Source organism: Orussus abietinus, unplaced genomic scaffold, assembly GCF_000612105.2.
Source record: "Orussus abietinus isolate OABI.00-Male unplaced genomic scaffold, Oabi_2.0 scaffold341, whole genome shotgun sequence".
Classification (NCBI taxonomy): domain Eukaryota; kingdom Metazoa; phylum Arthropoda; class Insecta; order Hymenoptera; family Orussidae; genus Orussus; species Orussus abietinus.
This window is the reverse complement of record NW_019394677.1, coordinates 46,167-72,583: the sequence shown is the minus strand read 5'-3', so window position 1 is coordinate 72,583 and position 26,417 is coordinate 46,167. Positions and strand designations below refer to the sequence as shown.

Genomic DNA, 26,417 nt, shown 5'->3' with positions numbered 1-26,417 from the left:
ATAAAATTGCGTCATCTTTTTTATTAAATGGATGAAAAATTATTATTATTTTAAAGTAACTGAAATTAGAACGTTGATATAACATGTTACATAACATGTTACCTTACTGAGTGGGAAATAATAGCTAACATCTAACTTCCGTGTTACTTTTATGCTACATAAGGTGTTAGTTTCGAAAACGTAACATTAACCCAACAGTTATATAACAGTGTTCACTGGGAACGCAGTCGCTACATTTTTCCGTCGTTGTGATATCACATTTCGTAAAAGTGGTCTTTTAACAAAAAGTGGACTTAAAAGAAGGTATGAGTATGGCATCTTTTAGCAGCGGTTCGATCAGGAAACTCGGTAGAGTTTCTCGCCAAATATACGCTTGCATACGTTGTATCATATTTAAGTAAAAGATCCTTAAAAGCGCCTATAAAAGTGAATTTGAAATTCGTAGAACTCCCATAGTTACAGAGGCTTAAGGGGTTATACCACTTTGAAATTTTCGAAAAATCAAAAAAATGTTTACGCGTTTATACCTTAAACGCGTTTTTTTTTTAACTGCATTTTAAAAATCGGTGAGCACTCTAGCTCCGCCAATTTTCAATGAATCGTCTTGATTCTCTTTTTATTTTATTCGTGATATGTTTATCCAGTGAAATACGTATGGTATTTTCAATGTATTGATATTCGCGTTTTTTATGCAACATTAATTAACGAAATTTAGGGCAAAATACGTATCTTTCCGTTCAAATCGATGCCATTTTGTGAAAAATGCATATTTTTGAAAACGGCTACGTATTTCGATAGCTTTTGGGCTACGGGAACTAATTCTTTTTGGTTCATTGATCTAGCTTAAACCTGGACTTAGTTATCGTGCCCACCGCACGATCATCAATTTTCGCAGCGCTTCGGTAAATCGCCTTTCAAGCCGCCATTTTTGTAAATAAAAAAAATACAAAAAAAAGCATTTTGTTGTTTAATAGTAGTATAATACCTTACTGTACTTTAATTTGGATAAAAACGTTTTAATTCTGAAAGAAAAATTCTTGAAAGACCGTAATTTCTGGGTGGGTCTGTGTGGTGTAACCCCTTAATAAAACATGAAAGCACGGTTTCGACCCCGTATAAAAATTCACGGAGAAGACGCCTGGTCGCTTAGAGATAGGAAGAATGTTCTGCCATATTCCTTCTCTCTTTCGACACGGGTCGAGATTTTAGGTGCTAAAGTTTGCGAACGGCAAACCCATATTACGTTACGAAAGCGGTACCAAATGGGGGGCTTGACGCATACACTGGGTTCAAGGGTGAGAAGAACTGTTCTTAGTCTAAATCGGTACATCCTAGCTCGGTCATATGGTAGATGTAGAGTACCCTCCTACGCACAGCGCAAAACCACGATGTCGTGAACACGACCTATTATTTAAGGAGACAGCAGAATTACAATGCGCAACATGAACGAAGACATAGCATAAGCCAGAGCACATATGAACAACGATTACTCGTTAATAAAGGAGGGCGAACTCGCAGGAAATGCCATCAAGGAAAGGCGATAGAGAGAGAGCCCGGCTCTCTCGCTTAAACTTATGTTAATCCTCTCGGGATGCATATTTCCAAGTAATAAATTAACGTCACCTTTCATAGCGACTCATGGCTTAATCTCAAAAGCTTTCCTCGACGTCGAGTTCCTTCTTTCGTGTTACTTGAGCAATGAGGACTTCCTAATTACGAAGTCCTAAGTGGAAATAGTGAGATATGAAGAAACGCGTCAAGCCGGCTCCCTATGGCATCAACGGGATGGTCGTATCGTGGTGATCCGATAAGGCATGCCTTTTGCAAAGCCTCGTCAATCTTTCCAGTCGTTAGACTCAATCTTTTCCAGAGTTATTTACCGAACACCGGCGTTCTCCTTCGATCTACTTGCCGTATAAGTGCGTTAAGGTGGAGTGAAACACGTCGAGGAACTTGATCGACGTCGATAAAGGAGATTTTTCTAAATGCCTACGTTGCCGACATTGGTTTTTATATTGACAGCTATGTCGAATTATATTGGGTATTGTACCAAATGGCACACTCCACCTGTCGTTTTCGTACAATAATTATAAAGAAATCGAAGTAAAACTCCAGAAAACCTCTGGATTCATGCTTTCTGGGGCCCTAATTGACTGCAGAGGGACCGCCTGCGCCATCTGTGATTTCCAGGTCAATTAAATTTTCATTCCGAGACCTCGTATTCCCATCGTTTTAGCATAGAAGCGCATACAACACTTTTTTTGCCTTTATCCCGTTCAAATGCGAGTTTTAAGACCAAAGGGTGAAAGTAGATCGAAGGTTCTAATCGACTCGCGTTTCGGCATTAAAAAAAAATCCTAATGTCAATACAGAATTGAATTAAGCGATGCTTGGAATTCCTTTTGCACGCCGACAACCCGATGCCCCTTTCTGACTACAACTTAACACTAGAATTACCGGCGTTTTTTTTTTCCTTCTTTTTTTATATCTTTGGTGGGCCATCCGAAATTCATTTTCACGGGTTTGGTAGTTCTAGCGTTAATCATGAATTTATAGAAAGGAGTACGGTCGAATGCTCGACTCTGAACGTGCCTCAAATTCTACAAAGATATTCATTTAATCGGTGCCTCCCGACGACGGAACTTACCAGTATGGGGAGGTGCCAGGAGCGATCTACTGGAGCTGAAGAAAGGCCGAAGTGATGGCTTCGGAGTGCTACTGACGGACATTGTGTCCAGTTCGGGGCCACTGTCGGACAGGTCCTCCAGTTCATCGAATAACTCTTCGATCTCCATGTCGGCCCCTAGAGGCAATTCAATCATTTTTACCATGCACATCCAACTTCTGCGGACGTACCGCTTTCAATTTCATGATATAAGAATCCGTCTTTACTTGGAATTCCGGACAGCTTTTGCCCAATCTCTTCTTGGTCGTGTTCCAACTCCTCGGATACTCTGAATCGCTTCAGCAGAGCCTTGAACTTCTGTTTCAAGTTTCTTTGCTGAAATATCCACAAATCTCGCTGGTTAAAAAATATTTTCACCCTATCGTTCCGTACTAAAGAGCATCTAGGTTAAAAGAATCGGAATTCTAGCTACTGTGGTTGGATAGAATCGTTAAATGCGCCCATAATTATGAAAGTGGTCTAAGTCATATATTTTTTGTTTCGAAATTACATTGAATTAATTTAGCTTGAAATAATGTGGCGTGAAATAACTGATAAACTCATTTTTTTTTCAATTTTGACTTAGACCACTTTCATAATTATGGGCACAAATATGCTCTTATTATTTCCCACCGTTTTTAATCAGCTGTAACTTACTCTCGCATTGGTTGGTATTTTTCCCCGAGTCTTTCTTCTATGCACTTCTAAGGTGGGCTCGCTATCGCTGCCTTCGGCTTCTCCTTCGGAACTGAATTCCTCCTCCTCGTCGCTAAATTCCGGACAAAGTCTCTCGTTGGGATCATTAGTCAGTCTTTTATCGTGGTCTACGGGTTGCGAGCACAGAGCTACGACACTGACCCTGGCCAGAACCACCGAATGCCCTCCATATTTCTCCACCTTGTCGGAAACTAATTCCAATTCCAAATCCATCTGCTTCTGAAGGACCTGCGAACCAATACCCCAGTTAACTCAGAACAGCAACAATCTCTCGTGATTTAAACAAGTAGATCGTCTTGACAGAGAGTAATGCAACAAAATACAATCGATGGTGTCCAAGCGAAAGGGTTGGGCGACGTTCTTGCTGGATAGTAATATATTTTAACGAATTAAGAAATTACCTCGTTGAAGGATTCGTCTTGTATTGTGTCTTATATTAATTTTATATTAATTTAACTGACTCACTTGTGCCATGTTGATGACTCCTTCAGCCAATGTTTTGTAGCCCAACATCGTGCGGTTCTTGTACCTCTTTCGCCTTTGCAGGAGTATCAGCAACTTGTTGCCGTCTCTCTTAAGGAAATGTGGATATTGGAGAGCGAACTGCAGCTCGAGCTCGGTATCCAGGACACCTCCAGACGGTACGGCCATTTCGTTAGAACGTAGAGTCCTCTTCGAGCTTTGCATTTTGACGGCGATGCTAATTGAAGCCAAGTCAGAACCCAGAGGTCGAAGAACCACCAACCGAGTGAGCGTGAGAGTGCATAGCCTAAAACCAATCACCCAATTACGACGTATCCTCTGATACTTATCACTTAAAAGCTCCTCACAGTCGTTATAATAAAATCCATGTAAAATCTATCAGGTACTCAATGAATGGAAAAATTGCCCTCTTCTTCAGATCGCGAGTTGAATTACGCAAAAATCCCGGGTTCGATTGCTAGTAGTTACTTTTTTACTTTATTCTATATTCACCCTTAAGGTGACGTGAAAGTGGCGTCGAAGAGGTTTTGTTAATAAAACTTTTCTCCCTCCTTGGTTTACCGAATAGTCTGAAACTTTACAACGTGAATAGGGAGACTATAAGGAAGGTCCTGAAACTCATGAAATTTCAATTTTANTTTTTTTTAACCACGTATTGGAAAGTGAGAACACGTGCGTAAGGAAACGTCACGTCGCGACAAATCGTTCGGAAAGGTGCGAGGTGATTGTTTCTATTTATGCAAGCAGTTCCTCTGCGGGGGTGGTTTCTAAAGGTAACCTTTATAGATATGACTACAGGTGCTAGTCGCAAGTATATCCACACTCGGGCGGGTACGCCGAGCATACATTTAATGTCTATTTACAGCCCACCTAGGTCGAGTTATAAAGACCCCGATAAAGAACTTCCGATTCGCGGCCGATGCCTCGTCCTTTGACGCCAGCCATGGAGAAATAATCGAGATAGGAGATATCCTTCGATATCCTTCGATTATCGTCACGTATTAACAATAAATTGAAACTCTATCCGGGAGAGTGAAGAAGAAAAGCTCCCCCGTCTCTCTAAGGATCCAATGCAACGAGTCAAAGGAGTATAGGAGAGGATATCACATCCTTCGGTATCAGATGTTACGTATACAAGAACACGTGGATTCCAATTTGACGTTAAAAGCGAGAACAATGTAAATCTTGCGGTAATGTGTAACTAAAATCTGAATTTTATACGGTATTTTCCAGGATTCACTGGGGGATATATTTTGCATCTAGAGTTAAATCCACAATGACTCTCTTTGATCCATTGGGTATACACGCAACTTACGTATACAAGAACACGTGGACTCCAATTTGACGTTAAAAGCGAGAACAATGTAAATCTAGCGGCAATGTGTAACTAAAATCTGAATTTTATACGGTATTTTCCAGGATTCGCTGGGAGATATATTTTGCATCTAGAGTTAAATCCACAATGACTATGATCCATTGGGTATACACGCAACTTACGTATACAAGAACACGTGGACTCCAATTTAATGCTAAAAGCGAGAACAATGTAAATCTTGCGGTAATGTGAAAATAAGATCTGAATTTTATACGGTATTTTCCAGGATTCACTGGGGGATATATTTTGCATCTAGAGTTAAATCCACAATGACTCTCTATGATCCATTGGGTATACACGCAACTAACGTATACAAGAACACGTGGACTCCAATTTAATGTTAAAAGCGAGAACAATGTAAATCTTGCGGTAATGTGAAAATAAGATCTGAATTTTATACGGTATTTTCCAGGATTCACTGGGGGATATATTTTGCATCTAGAGTTAAATCCACAATGACTCTCTTTGATCCACTGGGTATACACGCAAACTGTTACGAGGCGGCACGGATGACCTTTCGCGGTGATTTATACGTCAACGTCAAATGCCTACTTCCGCTGAGATTGAAATCCTCACCAAGAGGAAAGCCATGGTTTTCTATTGTTACCTGAGGGCACATAGAAGGCTGTTGCGCGGAAATTCACGGTATTATGGTCGCAGGAGAAGGAATAAAATCTTTAAGGACCGGTCGGGAACCCTTATTGAAAGTATTCCAAGTCGTCTATTTTTATTCAGTAGGGGAGAGCTGTCCTTTATTTTCAAATTCGATGGAGTGAGTTAATTGATAAGAAGACAGCTTAGGGAGAAATGTATGGTTTTAAAATCGATGTAATCCGTAGCAATGTGGGTGTCAGTTATCACTAACAGGCCCCTCTTCCCATAATTAAGTTTCCGGTTCGATGCCACGATAATTGTAAAATTGTAAAATCGTCCTCGAACGTGTCGAAATACATGTCAAATTTGTTTGTCTGCAGAAAAAAAAAAAAACGTTTAATATCAAGTCCTGATAAACACAAATTCATAACATGTACTATAAATTTATTACACGTGTGCACTAAATTTGTAATACACGTTATACATTTTATTTGAAAATATGTTATAAAATTATATTTTCTTTATTTTTTGATAACAGTGTAGTTGATCGTCGACTCTGTCCTCGTCCAACCGTATCATCCAATAGTGAGAGCTAATTTAACCCAAGCGCCGGTTATGCCAACTATTGCTACCAGTGTCAACTACTGCCAACTACTGGCTCGATTGCCAGTGGCGAGTGGATTTATTATTTAGTCCTAGCCGGCACTGGTCCAGTTTTTAACAATTGGCATCTTTTATGGTTTGGAATAGATCCGAATGCGGAGTTACGCGTAGATTTCTTAGGTACGCAAGTAGCTTGCATCGACATGCGCAATGGCGCAATTACGGCATACCGTAGCCACCACAAAGGAACTATTTGAAAATGATCTCACGTTGATTCACGATGACAAAACGATAGGTTGGTCAACTTTAATGTGTAGGACTAAGTCGATGTAGCCACGCGTGATATAAGTATGTATATAATAAAATGAATAAACAATGAAATTGCCTGCTCCATAGGTATAGATTTGCCCTCTGGAGGCTTTATCCAATTTCTCTGGCTTCGGTAAGTCAAATCTCCCTGACGTTTGCACAGGTGACGCGCAAAAGGCGCGACTCGACCAACCTGCGTAGAGAAACCCATTAAATCGATATGGTCCGCATCAGCCGAAAACCGCCCACCTCGCGTGCGAAACCCCCTGCAGTCTTTAACCTGCGTACGAAACCCCCTGAAGTCTTTAATTTGCGTGCGAAACCCCCTGCAGTCATTAACCTGCGTACGAAACCCCCTGCAGTCATTAACCTGCGTACGAAACCCCCTGCAGTCATTAATCTGCGTACGAAACCCCCTGAAGTCTTTAATTCTGCGTACGAAACCCCCTGAAGTCTTTAATTTGCGTGCGAAACCCCCTGCAGTCATTAACCTGCGTACGAAACCCCCTGCAGTCTTTAATTTGCGTGCGAAACCCCTTGCAGTCTTTAACCTGCGTGCAATGCCCGCAGGTCTCGCGTGGACGTGGCGTTTACCTGCGTGCACCTGTACACACCTGTGCCAATTACTATGAATCATCGGTCCAGCCCACCTACGAAAGGAGCACCACATTGTCAGAGTTGCGTTACTCGTATGCTCTTTCGTTGCACTTCTACATAGAGAATAAAAAGGAACATAGGATAAAAAAAGTGAATATTACTATAGAAAGTATCCGAGCCCTTGTTGACCGAATCGAATTAAAAAAAAAAAAAAACTTCATTTAACTGAATTTTTCTCTCGGGGTGAGAAACATGCCGGCCACTCTTTCGCTGCACTTCTACATAGAGAATAAAAAGGAACATAGGAAAAAAAAAGTGAATATTACTATAGAAAGTATCCGAGTCCTTGTTGACCCTATCGAACTAATTAAAAAAAAAAAGAAAAAAGAAAAAAAATAACAGTTCATTTAACTGAATTTCTCTCTCAGGATGAGAAACGTGCCGGTCACTCTTGCGGATACCGTAAATCGAAATGCAAGGCACTTAAGCCGAATTTAAAAGCGAAAGTGAGGGGGTAAAAGGAGGTAGTACTCGCGAGTATAAAAGTCCTTCATTTCGGTCTACCCGAGAGAAATAATGGCTCGTCTCGGAGTGAGAAGTCGGACGAAGGTTGAGAAATAAAGATTTCACGTCGATATTGATTCCTGCGGGTTTCCTCACTTTTTCTCTCTGCCTCGTTCGTCGTCCCTATTTCCGCTCTCCTTTCGCAAACGATAGGAGAGCCCCCGACATGCGATAAGAATCAGGCGCCACCGAGACGAGTAGACCCTAAGTACTCCGCTAATCGACCAACCTGGTGCAACGGTAACTACGGGTATATTTCTACGAGGTAATCGGAAAATCATCGGGGAAAGAAAAGCTCCCCGTCTAGGAAAGAGTTTCCTTGAATAAAAGCGGATTTATATCCTTCTGGGCAACCTGTGCTCCGTCTTTACTCTAAACAATGCAAGCGATTGCGCGGATGATCCTTAAGGGGATGTGAGAGTGGCATCCGAAAGCTCAATCGTTCATAAAACTTCTGTCGTCTTCATAAAGGTTCTGGAAGGCTGGAAGCTTTCGTGAGATTCTCAGCATAAGTACTCCCCGCGATTTACTTGCGTAAATTAATGCAAGCCACTGGAGTAAGCCTCGGGGAAAAAAAAATTTAGAAAATTATCATTTTCACGTTTTTAAGGTTTTGGAAGGCTGAAAGCTTTCGTGAAATTCTCAGCATAAGTACTCCCCGCAATTTACTTGCGTAAATTAATGCAAGCCACTGGAGTAAGCCTCGGGGAAAAAAAAATTTAGAAAATTATCATTTTCACATTTTTAAGGTTCTGGAAGGCTTTGGATTTCCCTAACGTCAGAGAGCCCATTAGAGTAGAAAAGTCCAAATTTCCACGACATCGGAAATTGTTTATCTTTTGAACGGTTCTGGTTTTTGTTAAAAAAAAAAATGCCACAAACAAAACTCAACATGGCCGAAACGTCTACATCAGGGAAACATTCCTATAAGCTTGTTAATTTTGTTTGAGCCTCAAACTGGATTCAGGACTTCGTCAGAGATCCAGAGCTGAGCAACGAGAAGAGGAATAATCAATTATCTACATGAGTCAATTAAACATTCCGATTTCAAGCCCTGGACTTTACTTTCATGCACATTGAGACGCGATTAAAGCTATTTAATGCGTTCTGCAGCCCCAACCGCAATACTAGCGTGTCAGATCGTATAACTTGAAAAGAAGAAAAATCGCCTAGCTTGTCAAATGTTCTATGAAATCCTGAATGGATATACGGTATGAACCGAAAGTCAGGTTCGAGTGACAGCTACCAATTGCTGTCTCCGTGGAGTTTGAAGGAATCGGTACAAATGATCAACTCGATGTTAAGGGTATACAAAGAGCCTAAAATGAAAATATAATTCCTGAGCCTTGTCTGTGACGTTTCATTTTATATATATGTATTCGATATATTAAAAAATACCGAAAATTGTGTCATGGCATGTATTAATCAATTTCACCATCCAAGGTTATTATTAGAATAAAACTGCTGGAGAGTAAAATTGGGAAGAGCTCGCTGGCGTAGGGATAATATCTCTGACATTCCAGTGACAGCTCGCATCCGCTTGGCGGAAGAAGGGTCTCGATTTCCTAGGAACAGTCGCAGATCGTGAAAGAAAACGAGGAAGCGAACGTCGAAAGCAGGGGCTCGAGGAATCGGGCGAAGATTTTACCCCAGAGTCTCAATAATCAGGGGAGAGAAGCTGGGGTCTCGGGAAAAGAAAGGGCGTGTATGCGAGAGCGAATCGTGGCGTCCGTCTTCGCCTCGACGACCGTTAGTTTCCTCGACTCTACCCCGCTATTAAAACCGAATGTAGGAATGCGAGCCGAGATATTAGGTTACCTAGGTATGCAGTTGGATGGCGTTCTATCGACCTCCCAAGTTGCGAAGAGTTTCATGGGAACGGGCCGCGTAGCCGGAGCACTCGTCTTCGTGCGTTCCGCCATTTTTCGGCCTATCGGCCCACGTTTGATACGCTCTTACACCTTAACCTCAACGCGACTTACGGTCAACTGATTGGACGAATTTAAGCTTCCGTTAGACGCATGCAGCGCCTCTCGCGGCGTTGCTGCCCAGCGGTTTGACCTCCCGGTTGGGACTCGTGGCGCCATCTCTCGAGCGAGGTCCTATACTACACAGGATTGCTCGATCCATATAGCCCCCATTGTGACGTCACCGACGGACCTATCACCCACACGTTTAACACTACGGAACGACATTTTATTCACTTTTCCTCGAACTTTCGGATACTTTTAAAGTAATTCCCGGGAAAATCAATTCTGTAATCTATCTTACGATTATAAGTACGTTAAATAGTGGTTATATTGATTTAAATATATATTAGTTGGCCCGCCGAGCACGCCAGTAAACAGATCGGTCGGTTTTTCCTAGACGGTCCAGCTAGTTGAGATCAGAGATAAGTTGGGAGATTGCTCACAGGCAGGGTCGCGCGATTGCCCTGTGCTGCCCCCTGGTGGTTAGTGCGGACGGCTAAACGACATGCGAACCAGGTTGGATCGGGTTGGATCAGGTTAGATCGCGTGTAAACGGCAGTCACGAATGCGGACACAGCGGCGAGGGTGAGAACAACAGCGACGGCGACTACGATAACGAGGGAGCACCGCGATGATCGCGGAAGTTGTCACGGCTGATTCACCGTGAGGGACTCTCGAGCACGGACGACAAGATTGTAACGAGAAGAGGATGCTGCAGGCGAGTTATTAAGTGGTAAACCGTCGCGAGTCGGGCCGCGTCCGAGGACTTGGGGCGAGTCGCGCCCGATGCGTACGCTCGGCGAGGAGGAAACGCGACACCCGATATCCTCGTCAGCGTCCGATCGCACCGCCAGAAGATGAACGGGTTAAGCTTCGGCGAGCTGTGCTGCCTGTTCTGCTGTCCGCCCTGTCCTTCCAGGATCGCCGCCAAGCTGGCCTTCCTGCCGCCCGAGCCGACCTACACCTTCGTCGAGGACGAGGGCTCCAAGTTTACGATCTCCCTCTCGGAGAGGGCGGAGTGGCAGTACACGGAGCGAGAGAAGGAGTCCGTAGAAGGGTTCTATGCGATGACGTCCAGACGCAACCGTATAGCCTGTTTGTTCGTCAGGTGCTCGGCGAACGCCCGATTCACTATTCTTTTCTCCCATGGAAATGCCGTCGACCTGGGACAGATGTCCAGCTTTTATTTGGGCCTCGGCTCCAGGATTAACTGTAACATATTCAGCTACGACTATTCGGGCTATGGCGTGTCGGGTGGCAAACCTTCGGAGAAGAACCTTTATGCCGATATCGATGCTGCATGGCATGCATTGAGGACACGTTATGGCATCAGTCCTGAGAACATCATTCTTTATGGCCAGAGCATCGGAACGGTTCCTACCGTCGATCTTGCTGCCAGATACGAGGTGGGCGCCGTCGTGCTACACTCGCCTCTTATGTCCGGAATGCGAGTAGCTTTTCCTAATACCAAGAGGACTTGGTTCTTCGATGCCTTTCCTAGGTAAGTCATGAGAGTAGATTCGTACTTTATTGGTCGTGTTAATACATGTCTTTTATTCGTGGTCTTTAAATGACATAAATGGTTAATGAAAATCTACCATTTGCATTAACAATTCTTTCGCTGCTTGGATATTCGTTCGGTACTTGAAACGCTTTTGGTATACTAGAACTTAGCTAGATGCATTTATCTTTCCTCGAGTAATTGTAAAAGTAGCATAAATCCCCTTCTCGCTATGAGAAGTACGTATCAACTATTTTTAAGAAATATTGTAAAATTTTTGGTACATTGAGAATTCAAATTGAATATTTTTGCTAAGTAAGATACGTAAGCTACAAGTATACTGATTTATACGAATACCATTCTTATGGATATTTCATAAATGTTTCTCTGCTTGGCTTTAAAGATGTATGTCATTGGGAATTGCGTAGAGGTTGGGAATAATTTTAGAACCATTCTCAGAACCTATTGAACTTTGTATGAAGCCTTTGGGCTGTCAAGATTTCTAATAGGCTTAACCAATGCAAAGGTACTTAAGGTATTGATTGGTGAACCGTGTGGTTTCTTGTAACACGTTTATTTCCTTGTAATGGTAGCATCAATTATAACAAAATCATGATTGTGGACTCGGTTCACTCGATTTCTCTGTGGTATTAGGTGGGAAAGAAATGAGATGAGAATTTAAAAAATGTTCCATCGTAATGTTCCATCCAAGTTAAATGTTGCCTTTTATTTTTACAGTATAGATAAAGTACCAAAAGTGACATCGCCAGTATTGGTCATTCATGGGACTGAAGACGAAGTCATTCATTTCAGCCATGGTCTGGCGATCTACGAGAGATGTCCCAGGGCTGTGGAACCTTTATGGGTTGAGGTATGCCATGAAACTTTTGTCAATATTTAACCCAGGACAACAGGAATATTTTAGTGTCACTTACCCAAATAAAATTAATAAAGAGAATGGAGAGATTGTATCGATAAACAGTATGGAGTGAAAAAAATTGATGTAATCTATAGGACCAAGTATCTATTTTTTTTTTTCGTTAAACAATGAATCAGTATATATGCGATCCATTGAGACTATGAGGAAGTTCGGTAAAGCTTCAAAACAAATACTTTTACATATACTTACGTATGTATGTTTGAGTGATGAGTCCTTACGTCTAGTTTGGACATGTTAAATTCATAAGAATAAACTGCTGAAATATAAAAAAATATTCAAAGAGACTTCGCTCACGTTTCAGGGTGCTGGTCACAACGACGTGGAACTGTACAATCAGTACTTAGAGCGATTAAAGCAATTCGTCAGCGTGGAGTTGGTAAACTGACGGCGACTTAGCCTCTCCCAAAACCAGGGAGGGCAGGGAGGAGGACACTTGCACGGGAGCAGTCAGGGATATTCAATTTCAAATAATTCAAATACGATCAGCTCTATTTCGACCAGCTCGCCGACAGAGAAGCTTCTATAGCAGTCGCCTTCCGCAGGGGAGGACACTTTGATCCTTCCCTGTGACGGAGAGCCGTCGCCTCTTTATAGCGACGAGGTTTTCTTCTTCTCCGAAGACCAGCCTGTAGGGCAAAGTGAATCGAAGATCGAAGCACTCTGTCAGAATAAGGAGCGAAACTTTCAAGGGCTCTCAAAAGACGCGGATGTTCCATTGGATCGGAGTGAAATCAAGCAGATGAAAATAATCACCAACACTTTAACGCAAGATGAAAACAAAAGGAGTGTGCAAATCGAAGCTAGTTGTTGCGACCTGAAAACTGAGACCGTTGATTCAGCTAAGAAGTACTCGACTCTGCCTGCAAAGGAAAGCGACAGACAAACTGGACACTCTAGTATAATAAAAATTCAAGTAGAGAATTGCTCGCAGTGTGTGGACAGTGTCAAATCTTCGTTCTTTACAACTTCTGGGAAGAGATTCGAGGATGGCAAGAGCAAGGACTTGCATTGCAAAGCGAATCTTCCTCGGGTTAATTATAATTCGATAGAATCCATGGCCGAGACCGATTGTACAAAAAGCAGCAAGTCACGCTGCGGTAGCAAAGCATCCATCGTGCATTGTATAACGAAGAGTAAAAAGTGTAGTAATGCTAGTAGCATCGATGGAATGAAAACTGCGGATTCGATGAGGAAGTATTTGTGGGGGGGGAATAAAAGTTCAAAGAGCCAGGCAGTGAAAACGCTCGAAAAGTCCAAAGTACAAGAAGGAAAAAATTCTATGGTTAAACCGCTGAAATATAAAAAGGCTTCCAGTCCCGTTAAAAAGGTCAGTCGCTCTTCGTTGACCATCGATGCAGCTAAAGTTACAATAAATTTGTCGAAATACTCGCCATGCGCCAGCAGGTTAGCCGCAAGTTCAAAAATCCTTTCCAATAACTCGTCGACCAGTCTGGAGAATTCACCACGGACCGTTAGTTCCAGAAGCCCTTTGCCTGTAGATGTACAGATTGAAGAGACTCAGAAGCCACCAGAGAAGGTTACCATCCAGGCGAGCTTGTCTTTGAACATTCAACAAATTCAAAAATCCAACTCGACTCCACGCAGCAGAAGCGTAGGTGACAGTTGCGTGACATCACCGACTAGCGAAGCAACCACGCTGAGCTACTCGCCGACTGGAACGGAGATCCTGTCTTTGGAAGAGGTCGGTCCACAGATTTCAGTGACCGACACATCGGGGAATTACATGGACGTCAAAGACAAACTGGGGTGCGAGTTCCCTGACAAGGCCCAGAAAGCAACGCTTGAAACAAAGTGCTAATGCTAGAGTTAGTTATTGAGCCCGCTGAGTGGAGCTTTTTTTCCTTCCTCGTGATTCCAATGGGGGAACTCACAGATTTTTACGATGCTGTGGTGTCGTTGAGTGATGTAGTGCCAGTGAGACTATACATACCACGTTTGTAAGATTTATTATAGTATTTGTACGGACTAAAGAGTATATGTGTAAAGTTAAAGAAACTGATTCTACGGATCTAGATGCGGAACGTTGTTGCGATGGATACGTTGAGCGTTATTATGAAACGAGGGAATTGATTGACTTACGAGTAACGAGATCGGCTTGTTGCAACGGTGGCTGCGCGTTTCCTCTTCGTATCTCAAAGGAGCTTTCCATGCTTTTTACTCAACGGTCTGGTTGAGTACTCCCTTCTCATTTTTCTTCCCACTCGAACAACAATATCGATTGTTGGCATTCGGTTATCCGAGTACCATGCATCGACGTCAAGTGCGTTTCTAAATTGAAAGTGCCAAAGAATAAGTGCGTCCGTCAGGTGACATGTCTGCAATGTCCGACAGTGTGCACAGTTCTGGGACTCGTTGATTGTCCCGGACTTACAAAGTTATACCGATGAATCACCTCTTCTCTTCTCCTCTTCTCTTCTTCTCGGAGACTTACCTGACAATCGTAAGCTCAAGCAAAAGCCTCGATTATGACGGTTGATTAATTCCTAACGTGTCGCGTTAATTTGAAATATTATCATTTTGTTACGCTACTTATGCTAAATCGTTGGAAGCCTTTGAGCGAAGTGTTACGGAAGTATTTTTCTTTGGGTTCACCTCGAAGAGATTGTGTAAATGGGGCTATGTTCTCCGTGTGTTCCAAATGTCATCAGACCTCTTCGATACTCTTGGAGCAATTTACTTCTACCGGGGTGCGTTCCATTTAGGGTCTATGATTTAAAATTTAATCGTCGTAGTATTATACCACTTTTAAGCGTAGGCTTGGTCGAACATTCTTATTAGTAGTGAGGTCCACTTTTGACGCAACGTTCTTCTACGCAGTCATGATGCCTGGACATAGCGAAACAACTTTCCCTTGTAAAAAGGATCGTACGTGTCGTCATTAGCAAAGAGTCACTGCGGTTAATTAATTAATATTCTAATATTAGATCCGTAAAGACCCACCAAATAGAGCTAACTGGAAATCTTCCAACGGAGTGATCGATCAATGCTCAGGCAGCTTCGGTCAGGATGCAAAATGCTGCCGCAGAGTGTTGTAACAATATCTTGCGTTTTAACCATGAACCTAAGGGGAAGTAATCTTGTATACGAGGAGGAAAAGGAGAGAGGCAAATAGTTAGGGACAATATAACTGCCAAATTCAACTATGGATTAGTTAACTTCTAAATAAATGAATTATCCGAAGGACTTGGACCGTGCGTTTCTTGTTAGTATTTTTATATCGCAAGTGTGTAAATATCACGAGTGCACATCCACGTGGAAAGGTTGTCTTCTTCATCTTCTTCTTCGTTTTTTGTAGACCGCGAGGCACGGCGTATCGGTGCCGAGCCAATGGAACAAAATTCAAGTCCGAAGCATCGTTTTTTACTCTGGCTTTTAAACGTTTTATAAGGCAGCGCCCCTCCTGTCGACCCGACGCAATTTTTCTAATGCATTTCAGTCGCCGCAGGATAATATAACTTACGACTACGTAATAAGTAATGGCTCTTGTGTAAGCTTACCTGTAAGGAATGTTAACAATTGGACCGCGGTATACCGAGAGGCCGGTACTCTAAGTGTGCTCAATCGAAGTCCTTGCGAGCTTGGACTTTTTTACGGCGGTATGAAATTATGAAAAGAAAAAATCCCTTATGGAATTTTTCTCCGAATGGGGTGCACGGAATTGTTTGAAACTTTACCATGTGAATGTGAAAACTCTGATGAAGGTCTCGACACCCTTGAAATGTTGCTTTTCTTTACAAAAAATTAAGAAATATTTATGAACGTCAAGGAATTAATTTTCATGGGTGTCAGGGCTTTCTTTAGAGCGTCCATATTCACATAGTAATGTTTCATACGATTCGGTACACATTTGGAGGAAAGCTTCATGGATGAGACCCTTCAGGCACTACTTTTATGTCACCTTAAATTTTCATGTCTCACCTGTACGAAATGTCAAGTGGCATTAAATCCCCAACTGGTTTGCGTGGCTTTGTTAAAATACTGCCAGGGGTAGTTGCTTTTAACGCAAGTTCTGTCTCTTCGCCGATCTTGGGAATTTGTTTCATTGACAAGCGTTCGCTTAACTTTAACTTTGTCTGAGAAGGTCTGTATCTTCTGCGCTGATAAAAATCCCCGTGTAAATTTACATATTCAATAATTAATTATTTCCATGCCAGAACAAATTGCAGTTAAATTACATTGTCTCTGTAATGTCACATTCGGCATCTAAGTTAAATTGAAGGAAATTATAACGTAATGTTACATTTAATTCGAGTTAAAACGCACTGATGCGGTTAAATATACAGTGTTACGTGCGTATATACATTTTATAACTTAATTCAATATGCATTTTATAATGTAATTCCTCCATTTTACGGTTTTCTATCCGAAGCTTCGGTTATGAGGTGTGTACACGTGTATGTAAATTTTCACCGACTTTTTTATCAGTGTGGGGAATTAATTAACGAGCGTTGCGAAAGGGAATCATTTGTATGGCGAAATCATTGTTTGCGATCCTCTTCTTAATATCGAGGCGATAATTCGCTCTCTCTCTCTCTCTCTCTCTTTCTTATTTCATGCGTGCAAGGAGAGGCGCTTCGTACGTCTGCGAATTTCAATTAATCGCAATTACTGCAGGTGCGAGTACAGGTGTACTTTCTGTCGGGCTCGGTGTATGCTAAGTGATACAAAGTGCAATGACTTATCTCGATAAAACGCGTACCGATGTACCTAAACTGAGAAGAAAAAGTATTCATTTAACCGAAGAAATATTTCCCTAATGCAAGGAACAATTGAACTGAAAATAAATTATAATAATTCCGGAGAAATTTGACAGGCAATTTATTCCAGGTCATTCGAGTATCAATTGTTCATTGAATTAACAATATGTTTCTCTTCGGTACCGTTCGAAGAAATATTTCCTTGGTTGAATGACATTTTGTTTTCCTCGGTGTAACAGGTGCAATCTTAAGCCCGAGGTAAATGTCCCTTATTAATGTTTATCATTTTATGTCAGGCTTACCATATCAATAGGCGACTTTGCACCGGACTTTGTCAAGGCTTTTACGTAATGCGATGTTTAATTTATACGAGTTTGCTTTTCCAAGCTGCGTCCCGGGGAATGCCCGATAAGAACGGTCGCAGAATCTCTTATCGATTGTACCGCGAGGTCCCTCAATTTAATTGTTACGATTGCTCGCTAATTACGATTAATCGCCGGTAACGCACCTATACTGAGAAAAGGAGGAAGATAGAATCGAAGAAATATTTCTTTGAACGGTTCCCGAAGAAATGTCTCGTTAATTCAAGGAATAATTATCTGGCTCAAAGAATTAATCTTTCGAATTGGCAAAATATTTTTTCCTTTTTTGGAGCTGGTCGAAAAGCTAATTTCTCGGGTTAATTGAATTCTCATTTTCTCAGTGTACGTTTTAGAGGATCCCTGAAGACTCTTGTTCGCCTCTTAGCTGTCTAGAATCTTGTCTCTGTATTTCTTTCGTCGGTCGAGATAAGCCCTCTTTATTAGTCGATAATTAAGTAATTTAAACTAGAGGTCCTGTTTGAAATTTGTATATCGATGTGGAGCATTTAATGTGGGAAATATGTCGCAGACCAGAGAGGCGTATAGAAAGCATCCAGTAAATGCTTCAATGTGGCAAAATTTATAATATAGTTACCATTAAGGTGTATGACAAATCTTAATGTATCACTACGTATAGATTAATTTCCGTTCAGTTCGGTGAAGAAAAACTTCTCCGAAAAATTCTTTTATCCTAGTTAAAGGAAGGATTTGCTGCGTGCTCGATGTACGCATTTTTGGCGTGCGTCCTAACGTTTAAACGTTTTTTTCTTTCTTTCTTCTTTTATCTACATCCTCGTAGAAGTCTCTCTCAATCTCGACTGTGCTCTTCGTTGTTATCGACCCATTCGATTCGGTAGATTTAATTTATCTCGTGTTAAATAGCGCCGAGATATACGTAGAAGACTTTACGATTTAAGTAAGGTCCTCGGATTTATTAATTTCGCCTATTGTTAAACGTGACTCTTATCGTTTAAACCTGCAGACGGTCACGTTTGAATTCGGTAATTAGCGTGTACAATTAGTCCCTAATGGCATTCTCGATGCAACTGTGTATTATTATTCGTATAAGGAAGCGCGAAGTTCGATCGCGTCGAGGTGCACTGTAACAATCGATATTTAAACGAACACCCTTAGATATATTACGACATTGCGGAATGAATTGCACCTACGGGAATGGTTGCTCGAGTTGTTAGAAAATTTGAGAAAAAACGAAAATTCTTCCGGCGTATACCTGTGTGATTAAGGAGAAAAAAAATTGTTGTTTAATGTAAAGTCACTTTTTGAGGGAATTCACGGAGAGGAGTGCCTCGACTCGGGCGGCCATTTTCTTTTTTGTGGCGGAAATCGTTTTTCTTTTTCTTTTCTCCTTATAAACGTGGCAAGGCATGCGTTCGTCGATTAACTTTATTCCAAGGGAAGACGAAAAGAGAGAAGAAAATTAACGAAAGGGCTGAATCCCTGGTACCGATTGTTATAATTAAGTAAGCCTAGGGTAATTAGTGCAAAACCTAACGCGGTTGTTCCGTTCCATGGAGCAAAATACTGCGAGGATGCATTTATGGTATTATGGTGCACGCGATATTTCGGGCGTGTGCGGGATGTTTTCAGAGTGCATTTAACAGAGGATAGTGTCGTTAAAATTAGAGTTGTAACGTATAGGTGATATATTTAGGCACTGATTGAATCCTCATTCCATTGGCTCTTTAGCTGCGTTGATTACACTGTAAAACACTGCCCCTGGGCAATGGTAAATGAACGTTTGTAATTCCGTTGGAATGTCGCACTTGCTATTCCTTTAGGTGTGTTCGGGGGAGATAAAAAGAAAAAGGAAAGAAATGGAAAATGGTTTCGGACCGACGAGGACATTGTGGAGGTGTTCCTTCGATGGCCCTTTGGATAAAGGAAATAGAAAAGGACGTATTTTTAGTGTGAACGTTTCTCACCCTTTGTGGAATTCTTATGGAGAAGAATTAATTACCTGGGACACAATTAAAGCTATAGTTACTCGTACACTGGGAGACATCAATGCCGTCTCATCCTGCACAGGCGATGCCGTATCTGCAGGGGAGGCATTCATGTCCGCCATTGTACACTGGGAAACATCAATGCCCTCCCATCCTACACAGGGGATGCCGTATCTGCAGGGGAGGCATTCATGTCCGCCATTGTACTTTCGTTACAATGTCACTTTTACCGTCAGCGCAATTATAAGTAATAAACTAAAGTAAGGGGGAAATTTTACCGGCAAGGAAAACTGTGTTAATAGTGCTAATGTAATTTTTCTGCATTTTTCTTTTCTTTTTTTCTGCATCTCTTACACATTGTCCTCGTCGAGAGATGTTCTTTAACACCGGCAAGAAGGAAAAGAGGCTCAATAAAACTCGGAAGTAATCGTAAACGCGCCGATATGTAGTACAGTGTACATACACATAGCATAATGTTATACACCTAACTTGTAAGGAGGGCCAGATATATGATAGTGATTACTGAAAGAAGAAGAGGAAGAAAAATGGAGGGAGGAACGAGAGGCGCGGCCGTTTTCCCTTTAGTCCTATTTAACGTGTACTTATTGTCGCCGACTCGAGAGAGAGGGTACGATAATGTGATCTACTGTATAAACGGCGGAGAAATGGAAATAACGAAGGCCAGGGGGGACATCTTAAGACTCGAAGTTTCGCGTTCACTCGGGGGAGAAGAACAGGGATACGTCGAACCAAAGGAAGCGATTTAATTCATTAAAGGAAATAATTATCCGACTCGACAATGAACTCGAATGAATTGCCATAATTCCGAAGATACGTCGCGCCCGATTTATTCCGGTTTATTTCAGTCGAATGATTAAATCATTCTTTGAATTAACTTAGTATTTCTTTGGTAGCGCGCGGGTACAGTGACGGAAATTGATATGTTACTTTATTACACATCGCAGTGAAGGCATTCATGTCTCCCGGTGTACAGTGGTGGACATAAATGCTTTCTATTACACGCTGGGGGAGAGTACTTGTAAGAAGGATATGTTTAACAGTGTACAGTGGGAGATGTGAACGGTCTTTTCATTATGCATTCGCATTTCTAGTATGCAAGGAAGGCATTCGTGTCCTTCACTGTACAGCGGCGGACGTTAATGCCTTCCTTATGGATACTTTTCTGCCAGGGTGTAAACGGAAAACTAATGTCCGTTTCTGTGCAAACGGGGACTTGGAATCGCGATGCTTCTTGTCTCAAGAGAATCCTGCTCCTTAAAAGTTCCGATATACAACCATGTACCGTATTACCAAAAAGGAAAGGGGTCAAATGAGAGAAGGAGCGAGAGTGCCGCTGACACTTTCTCGAGTATTTCATTGCTGCCGTACAGAGTTCTTTGTTGGGATTTTTTTTTATCTTTTATTTTTTGTTCTAAAGGCGATTACACGTGTAACGATAAGTCAGCGTTTTGTGATCTACGCAGTTAAATCGAATTCTTTCGTAGCGTTAAATATGTACAGATTATTAGTAACGATTCATATTTCCTGGCTGTTAAATCGAGTTTTATTGCGTTTACACCGTCGGCTAAAACTGTACAGATCGGTTTGTACAAATTTATAGCAACGATCTGTAGTCGGTGCGGTTTAATCTTGTTCTACGAAATCCACGCGTTAGTTAAATCTGTACAGATCGGTTTACACCGATTTATCGTCACGGGTGTAGTCGGTTTAAGTAAGGGGGCGGAACAAGAGTAACGGGCACGAACTCTGGTAGGATCCGAAGAAAGGATGCGTAGAATTTTTGTACCTCCACTGCACTCCATGCGTGCGCGGGAAAGAGAGAAGAAAAAAAACACACAAATATAAGAAACATGATGGAACAATTCGCTGATCCTGTGGAACATTCACTATGTATAATTGCAATGTAAATTACACGTTTAAGCACATTATAAGTCGATATTGTATTACCGTCGCTGGATTACATCTTGTACTGTCATGAAAACGCAGCACAGTGTTATTGGTGCACAGGGATGAGTTGGGAGATTGCTCACGAGCAGGGTCGCGCGATCACTCCTGTGCTGCCCCCTGGTAGTCGGTGCGGGTAGCTAACGTGCTTGCCACCTGTTCCCCCCTCTGTGGTGGCGCAATTCTTTTCTGGTGGGGGCCTCGCATTCGCGATGGCGGTGCCATCTAACAGTCGCCGCTGGCGGCTCACGCACTCGTGATGGTAATACCATGTGGCAGTTGACGGTGGTAGCTTACCTACGCTTACCGATACCGGTCACATTTGAAGGTAAGGGAAGGACACCCGTGGCGCCCTCTTCGACCTTACCATTCACTAACCTTTTTTATTTTTTCCGCAAATTATACAGGCAAAATTGCAACGCGTATGCTCGAGAGTATTAGTTATGCTTTATATATGATTTTTATAAGCTACGGAAATTAATAGAAAAAATGAATGTTCCCTATGAAAGACATAAGACCTAGATGGAAAGTGCTAGTTTTACAGTTCACAGCAATCGAATAGAATGCATTACGGTTATGTAATTTTTTATTCTTGGGCTTTTTATTGTTAGTTTCATTATCCATACTATGATTTTATTAATTAATGTGAAATTGCAATAATTTAAATTATAATCATCATATTGAGAGTGAATTAGTAAAAAGGCACGTACTGAATGGGACCCTGCCCGTGAGCAATCTCCCAACTCATCTCTGTTTATATGATCGATCCATCTCGTCCATGGTGCTCCCAATTATCTCTGAGTTGCGCCGCCATTGGGGGGCAAGTGCGTGAGCTGTCCGCATTCTCCACAGAGGGCAGCTCAGAACGCGATCCCGAGATTTACTCGTGAGCAATCTCCCAATTCATCTCTGGTATATATTGGAGGTTGGAGATTTCGAGTGGCGTAGAAGGAGGAAAGAATCATCGATCGTGATCGGTTTTTTTTAACGAAGCTGGTGCCCGAATATTGTATAAATAATGGCGTACCATTATGTGGTGACTGCTCACAAGCCCACCGCAGTAAATGCTTGCGTGACCGGTAAGGGAATTAATTTCTATACTTTGATAGCGCGTCCAAACAGGCCAAAATGGTTAACGTTAATGAACACGCTTCTCTGTCCCCGTCAAGGTAATTTCACATCTCCTACCGATTTGAATTTGATTCTCGCGAAGAACAGGCGGCTGGAGATTTATCTCGTAACCCCGGAAGGACTGCGACCTTTGAAAGAGGTTGGCATTTATGGAAAGATCACCGTCGTCAAGTTCTTCCGACCGCCGGTAAGGTTACCACGGAATCCATTTTTCTTTCCCTGCGCTAATTGCAGCGATATCGCTGCGATGAAGTAAACAACCTGCGAGAGATCCTCTGCCGACGTCCAAGTGCCTCTTTGGATCCTATGTTACGCATCGTATGAGTAATCTATCACATTTTGTTTATTTTGCAGCACGAAAAGAAAGACCTCCTGTTTCTCCTGACCACACGCTACAATGCGATGATCCTGGAGTGCATCGGAGAAGGAGAAGACATTGAAATTATCACAAAGGCTCACGGAAATGTTGCCGATCGCATCGGGAAACCCTCGGAAACTGGAATCAAGGCGGTGATCGACCCTAAGGCTCGGGTCATCGGTCTGAGGCTGTACGATGGTCTCTTTAAAATTATCCCACTGGATAAAGATAATCCGGAGTTGAAAGCTTCTTCCATACGGATGGATGAGTTACTGGTGCAGGATGTGAACTTCCTTCACGGGTGTGCCAATCCGACGCTGATCCTGATTCATCAAGACATTCATGGAAGACATGTGAAGACTCATGAGATCTCACTGAGGGATAAAGAGTTTGTGAAGATACCATGGAGGCAAGACAACGTCGAGAGAGAAGCTATGATGGTGATTCCTGTCCCTTCCCCAATTTGTGGGGCGATTATAATTGGACAAGAAAGCATTTTGTATCACGATGGCACCACTTATGTCGCCGTTGTCCCTCCGATCATAAAACAGAGCACCATCACTTGTTACGCCAAAGTCGATAATCAGGGTCTTCGATATTTGCTGGGAGATATGGCAGGGCACCTTTTCATGTTGTTCCTGGAGCAAGAAAAGAGACCGGATGACACGATGGTGGTGAAAGACTTGAAAGTCGAGCTACTCGGGGAAGTCAGCATTCCGGAATGTATTACTTATTTGGATAACGGAGTCATCTTCATCGGCAGTCGCCTGGGAGATTCTCAATTGATTAAACTGATCACCAATGCCGATGAAAATGGCTCTTACTGTGTGCCAATGGAGACCTTCACGAATTTGGCTCCTATTATCGACATGGTTGTTGTCGATCTAGAGAGACAAGGACAAGGACAGATCGTTACGTGTTCGGGAGCATTCAAGGAGGGTTCTTTACGGATCATAAGGAACGGCATCGGAATTCAAGAGCATGCTAGCATCGACCTGCCTGGAATCAAAGGAATGTGGGCGTTGAGAGTTGGCGGAGGAAATTTTGATAACACTCTTGTATTGTCGTTTGTTGGACAAACGAGAATATTGACTCTGAATGGGGAGGAAGTAGAAGAGACGGACATACCAGGGTTCGTTGCTGATGAGCAGACTTTTCACACAGGGAACATCAGCGACGATCTCTTTATTCAGATAACACCCTCGTCGGCAAGGTTAATATCTTTCGAAACGAAGACCATCGTCTCGGAGTGGACTCCAGAGAACAAGAGAACCATCAGCGTGGTGGCTTGCAACAGCTTGCAGATTCTCTGCGCAACAGGGAATGATCTCTTTTACATGGAAGTGTGCAGTGGGCAAATCGTGCCCAAAGGACGCACTACTCTGCAACACGAAGTGGCTTGTTTGGATATTTCATCGCTGGAAGGCTCTGGTGATGCTCGTCTCGCCGCGGTTGGATTGTGGACCGACATCTCCGTTCGTGTGTTGACTCTGCCTGGATTACAGGAAATCAATAAGGAACTGCTCGGTGGAGAGATCATTCCTCGATCAATACTCATGACGTGCTTCGAAGGTAACACGTACCTTCTCTGCGCTCTCGGAGATGGAAGCATGTATTACTTCATTCTTCACAAACAGAACGGCATTTTGTCGGACAAGAAGAAGGTTACCCTGGGGACCCAACCGACCGTGTTGAAGACCTTCAGGTCGCTTTCCACCACAAATGTGTTTGCATGCTCTGACAGGCCCACCGTAATTTATTCTTCGAACCACAAGTTAGTCTTCAGCAACGTCAACCTGAAAGAAGTGAATCACATGTGCTCCTTGAATGCCGAGTCCTATCCTGACAGTCTTGCTCTTGCAACGGATAGCACCGTCACTATTGGCACCATCGATGAGATTCAGAAGCTGCACATTCGCACCGTTCCTTTAGGGGAGTCGCCCAGGAGAATCGCTTATCAGGAGACTTCGCAGACCTTCGGAGTGATCACAATGCGAGTCGATATGCAGGAGACTAGTGGAATTAGTATTGTGAGGCCATCGGCTTCTACGCAAGCTGCCTCAACGTCTAATAGCAGTTACATCGCCTTGCACAATAAGCCAGGACACACGGCCAGTGACATTGGCCAGGAGGTGGAGGTACATAACCTCTTAATCATCGATCAACACACCTTCGAGGTGCTCCACGCCAATACGTTAATGCCCACGGAGTATGCGATGTCTCTGATTTCGACAAAACTAGGAGAGGATCCCACGTCGTATTACATCGTTGGTACGGCTCTGGTCAGTCCAGACGAGTCGGTGCCAAAAATGGGGAGGATCATAATGTACCATTGGAACGATGGAAAGCTCATTCAGGTGGCGGAGAAGGAAATTAAGGGAGCTTGCTGTTCGATGGTTGAGTTCAACGGAAAGCTTCTGGCCAGTATCAACAGTACAGTGAGGTTGTTCGAGTGGACCGCGGAGAAGGAACTCAGGCTGGAGTGCAGTCATTTCAATAATATCATTGCGCTGTTCCTGAAGACCAAAGGAGACTTCGTGCTGGTGGGCGACCTCATGAGATCTCTGACTCTGCTCCAGTATAAAACCATGGAGGGGAGCTTCGAAGAGATCGCCAGAGATTATAACCCTAACTGGATGACAGCCATCGAGATACTAGATGACGATACGTTCCTGGGGGCTGAGAATTGCTTCAATCTCTTCGTCTGCCAGAAGGACAGGTTGGTGTCTAGTGAATTACGTTTCATATAGTCAGGACATAATCGAGTCGACGGATGTATTTAAATAGATAGTGTCCGGATAATTAATGATAATTATGATACCATTCAATCGACAGCGCTGCAGCCTCGGAGGACGAGAGGCAGCAGATGCAGGAAGTCGGCCAGTTCCACCTGGGGGACATGGTGAACGTGTTCAGGCACGGTTCCCTGGTGATGCAGCATCTCGGCGAATCCAGCACGCCGACCCAGGACTACGTGCTATTCGGCACCGTCAGCGGGGCTATCGGCCTCGTCACGCAGATCCCGGCAGGCTTCTACGAGTTCCTGCGGAACCTCGAGGACAGGCTCACCTCGGTGATAAAGAGCGTGGGCAAGATAGAGCACAACTTCTGGCGAAGTTTCAACACGGACTTGAAGATCGAGCAGTGCGCCGGCTTCATCGACGGCGACCTGATAGAGAGCTTCCTCGACCTGAGCCACGAGAAAATGGCCGAGGTCGTGCAGGGGCTCATGGTAAGCGACGTATCATTGAATATTAATATTGAGACAAAGAAAAATAATATATAATGTGAATGGAACTAATCGCGATAAGCATGTCCAGTTTCTGGTATTTTATTCGACTACCGGTCTCTGCCAATGGTTTACAAAGAAAGTCTGAGTTTCTTGTGATTTCTAGGTATGCGACGGTAACAGCATGGTGCAGGCCACGGTGGACGACATAGTGAAGATCGTGGAGGACCTGACGAGGATGCACTGAGCGCCTGGGTGCACCAGGGTGCATGCACCTCCTCGACAAGTCAGCGACCGGTCACGTCCCATGGGAAAGTCGCTGGCGTTCTTCGGGAAAGCGAAACTAGGAGAAAAGGGAGCGCCGAGAGCCGG

At 43.0% G+C, this 26,417-nt stretch overlaps 4 protein-coding genes across 4 annotated transcripts; 3 read left to right on the top strand and 1 right to left on the bottom strand.

Annotated features, from left to right (window-relative positions):
* Window positions 1-2,647: 2,647 nt before the first annotated feature.
* LOC111674052 (phosphofurin acidic cluster sorting protein 1-like) lies at window positions 2,648-9,873 on the bottom strand (the record flags this gene model as incomplete). Its single annotated transcript, XM_023432979.1, is given in 5 exon segments — window positions 2,648-2,803; window positions 2,893-3,001; window positions 3,323-3,610; window positions 3,848-4,151; window positions 9,726-9,873. Coding segments are annotated over 5 exon segments (961 nt in total), but the record flags the coding sequence as incomplete, so codon positions are not given.
* A 597-nt stretch (window positions 9,874-10,470) lies between these two features.
* On the top strand, window positions 10,471-12,749 carry LOC105697130 (protein ABHD17B). Its single transcript, XM_012420179.2, has 3 exons — window positions 10,471-11,378; window positions 12,117-12,249; window positions 12,620-12,749. The coding sequence occupies exons 1-3, from the start codon at window positions 10,735-10,737 to the stop codon at window positions 12,701-12,703; spliced, it is 861 nt and encodes a 286-aa protein (XP_012275602.1). The 5' UTR covers window positions 10,471-10,734; the 3' UTR covers window positions 12,704-12,749.
* A 283-nt stretch (window positions 12,750-13,032) lies between these two features.
* Window positions 13,033-16,512, top strand: LOC105697092. Its single transcript, XM_012420107.2, has one exon. It carries the CDS (start codon window positions 13,058-13,060, stop codon window positions 14,135-14,137), a length of 1,080 nt encoding a protein of 359 aa, XP_012275530.2. The 5' UTR covers window positions 13,033-13,057; the 3' UTR covers window positions 14,138-16,512.
* Window positions 16,513-22,267: 5,755 nt separating this feature from the next.
* On the top strand, window positions 22,268-26,350 carry LOC105697121 (DNA damage-binding protein 1). Its single transcript, XM_012420163.2, has 5 exons — window positions 22,268-22,406; window positions 22,497-22,645; window positions 22,813-25,535; window positions 25,652-26,048; window positions 26,212-26,350. The coding sequence occupies exons 1-5, from the start codon at window positions 22,346-22,348 to the stop codon at window positions 26,290-26,292; spliced, it is 3,411 nt and encodes a 1,136-aa protein (XP_012275586.1). The 5' UTR covers window positions 22,268-22,345; the 3' UTR covers window positions 26,293-26,350.
* Window positions 26,351-26,417: the final 67 nt, after the last annotated feature.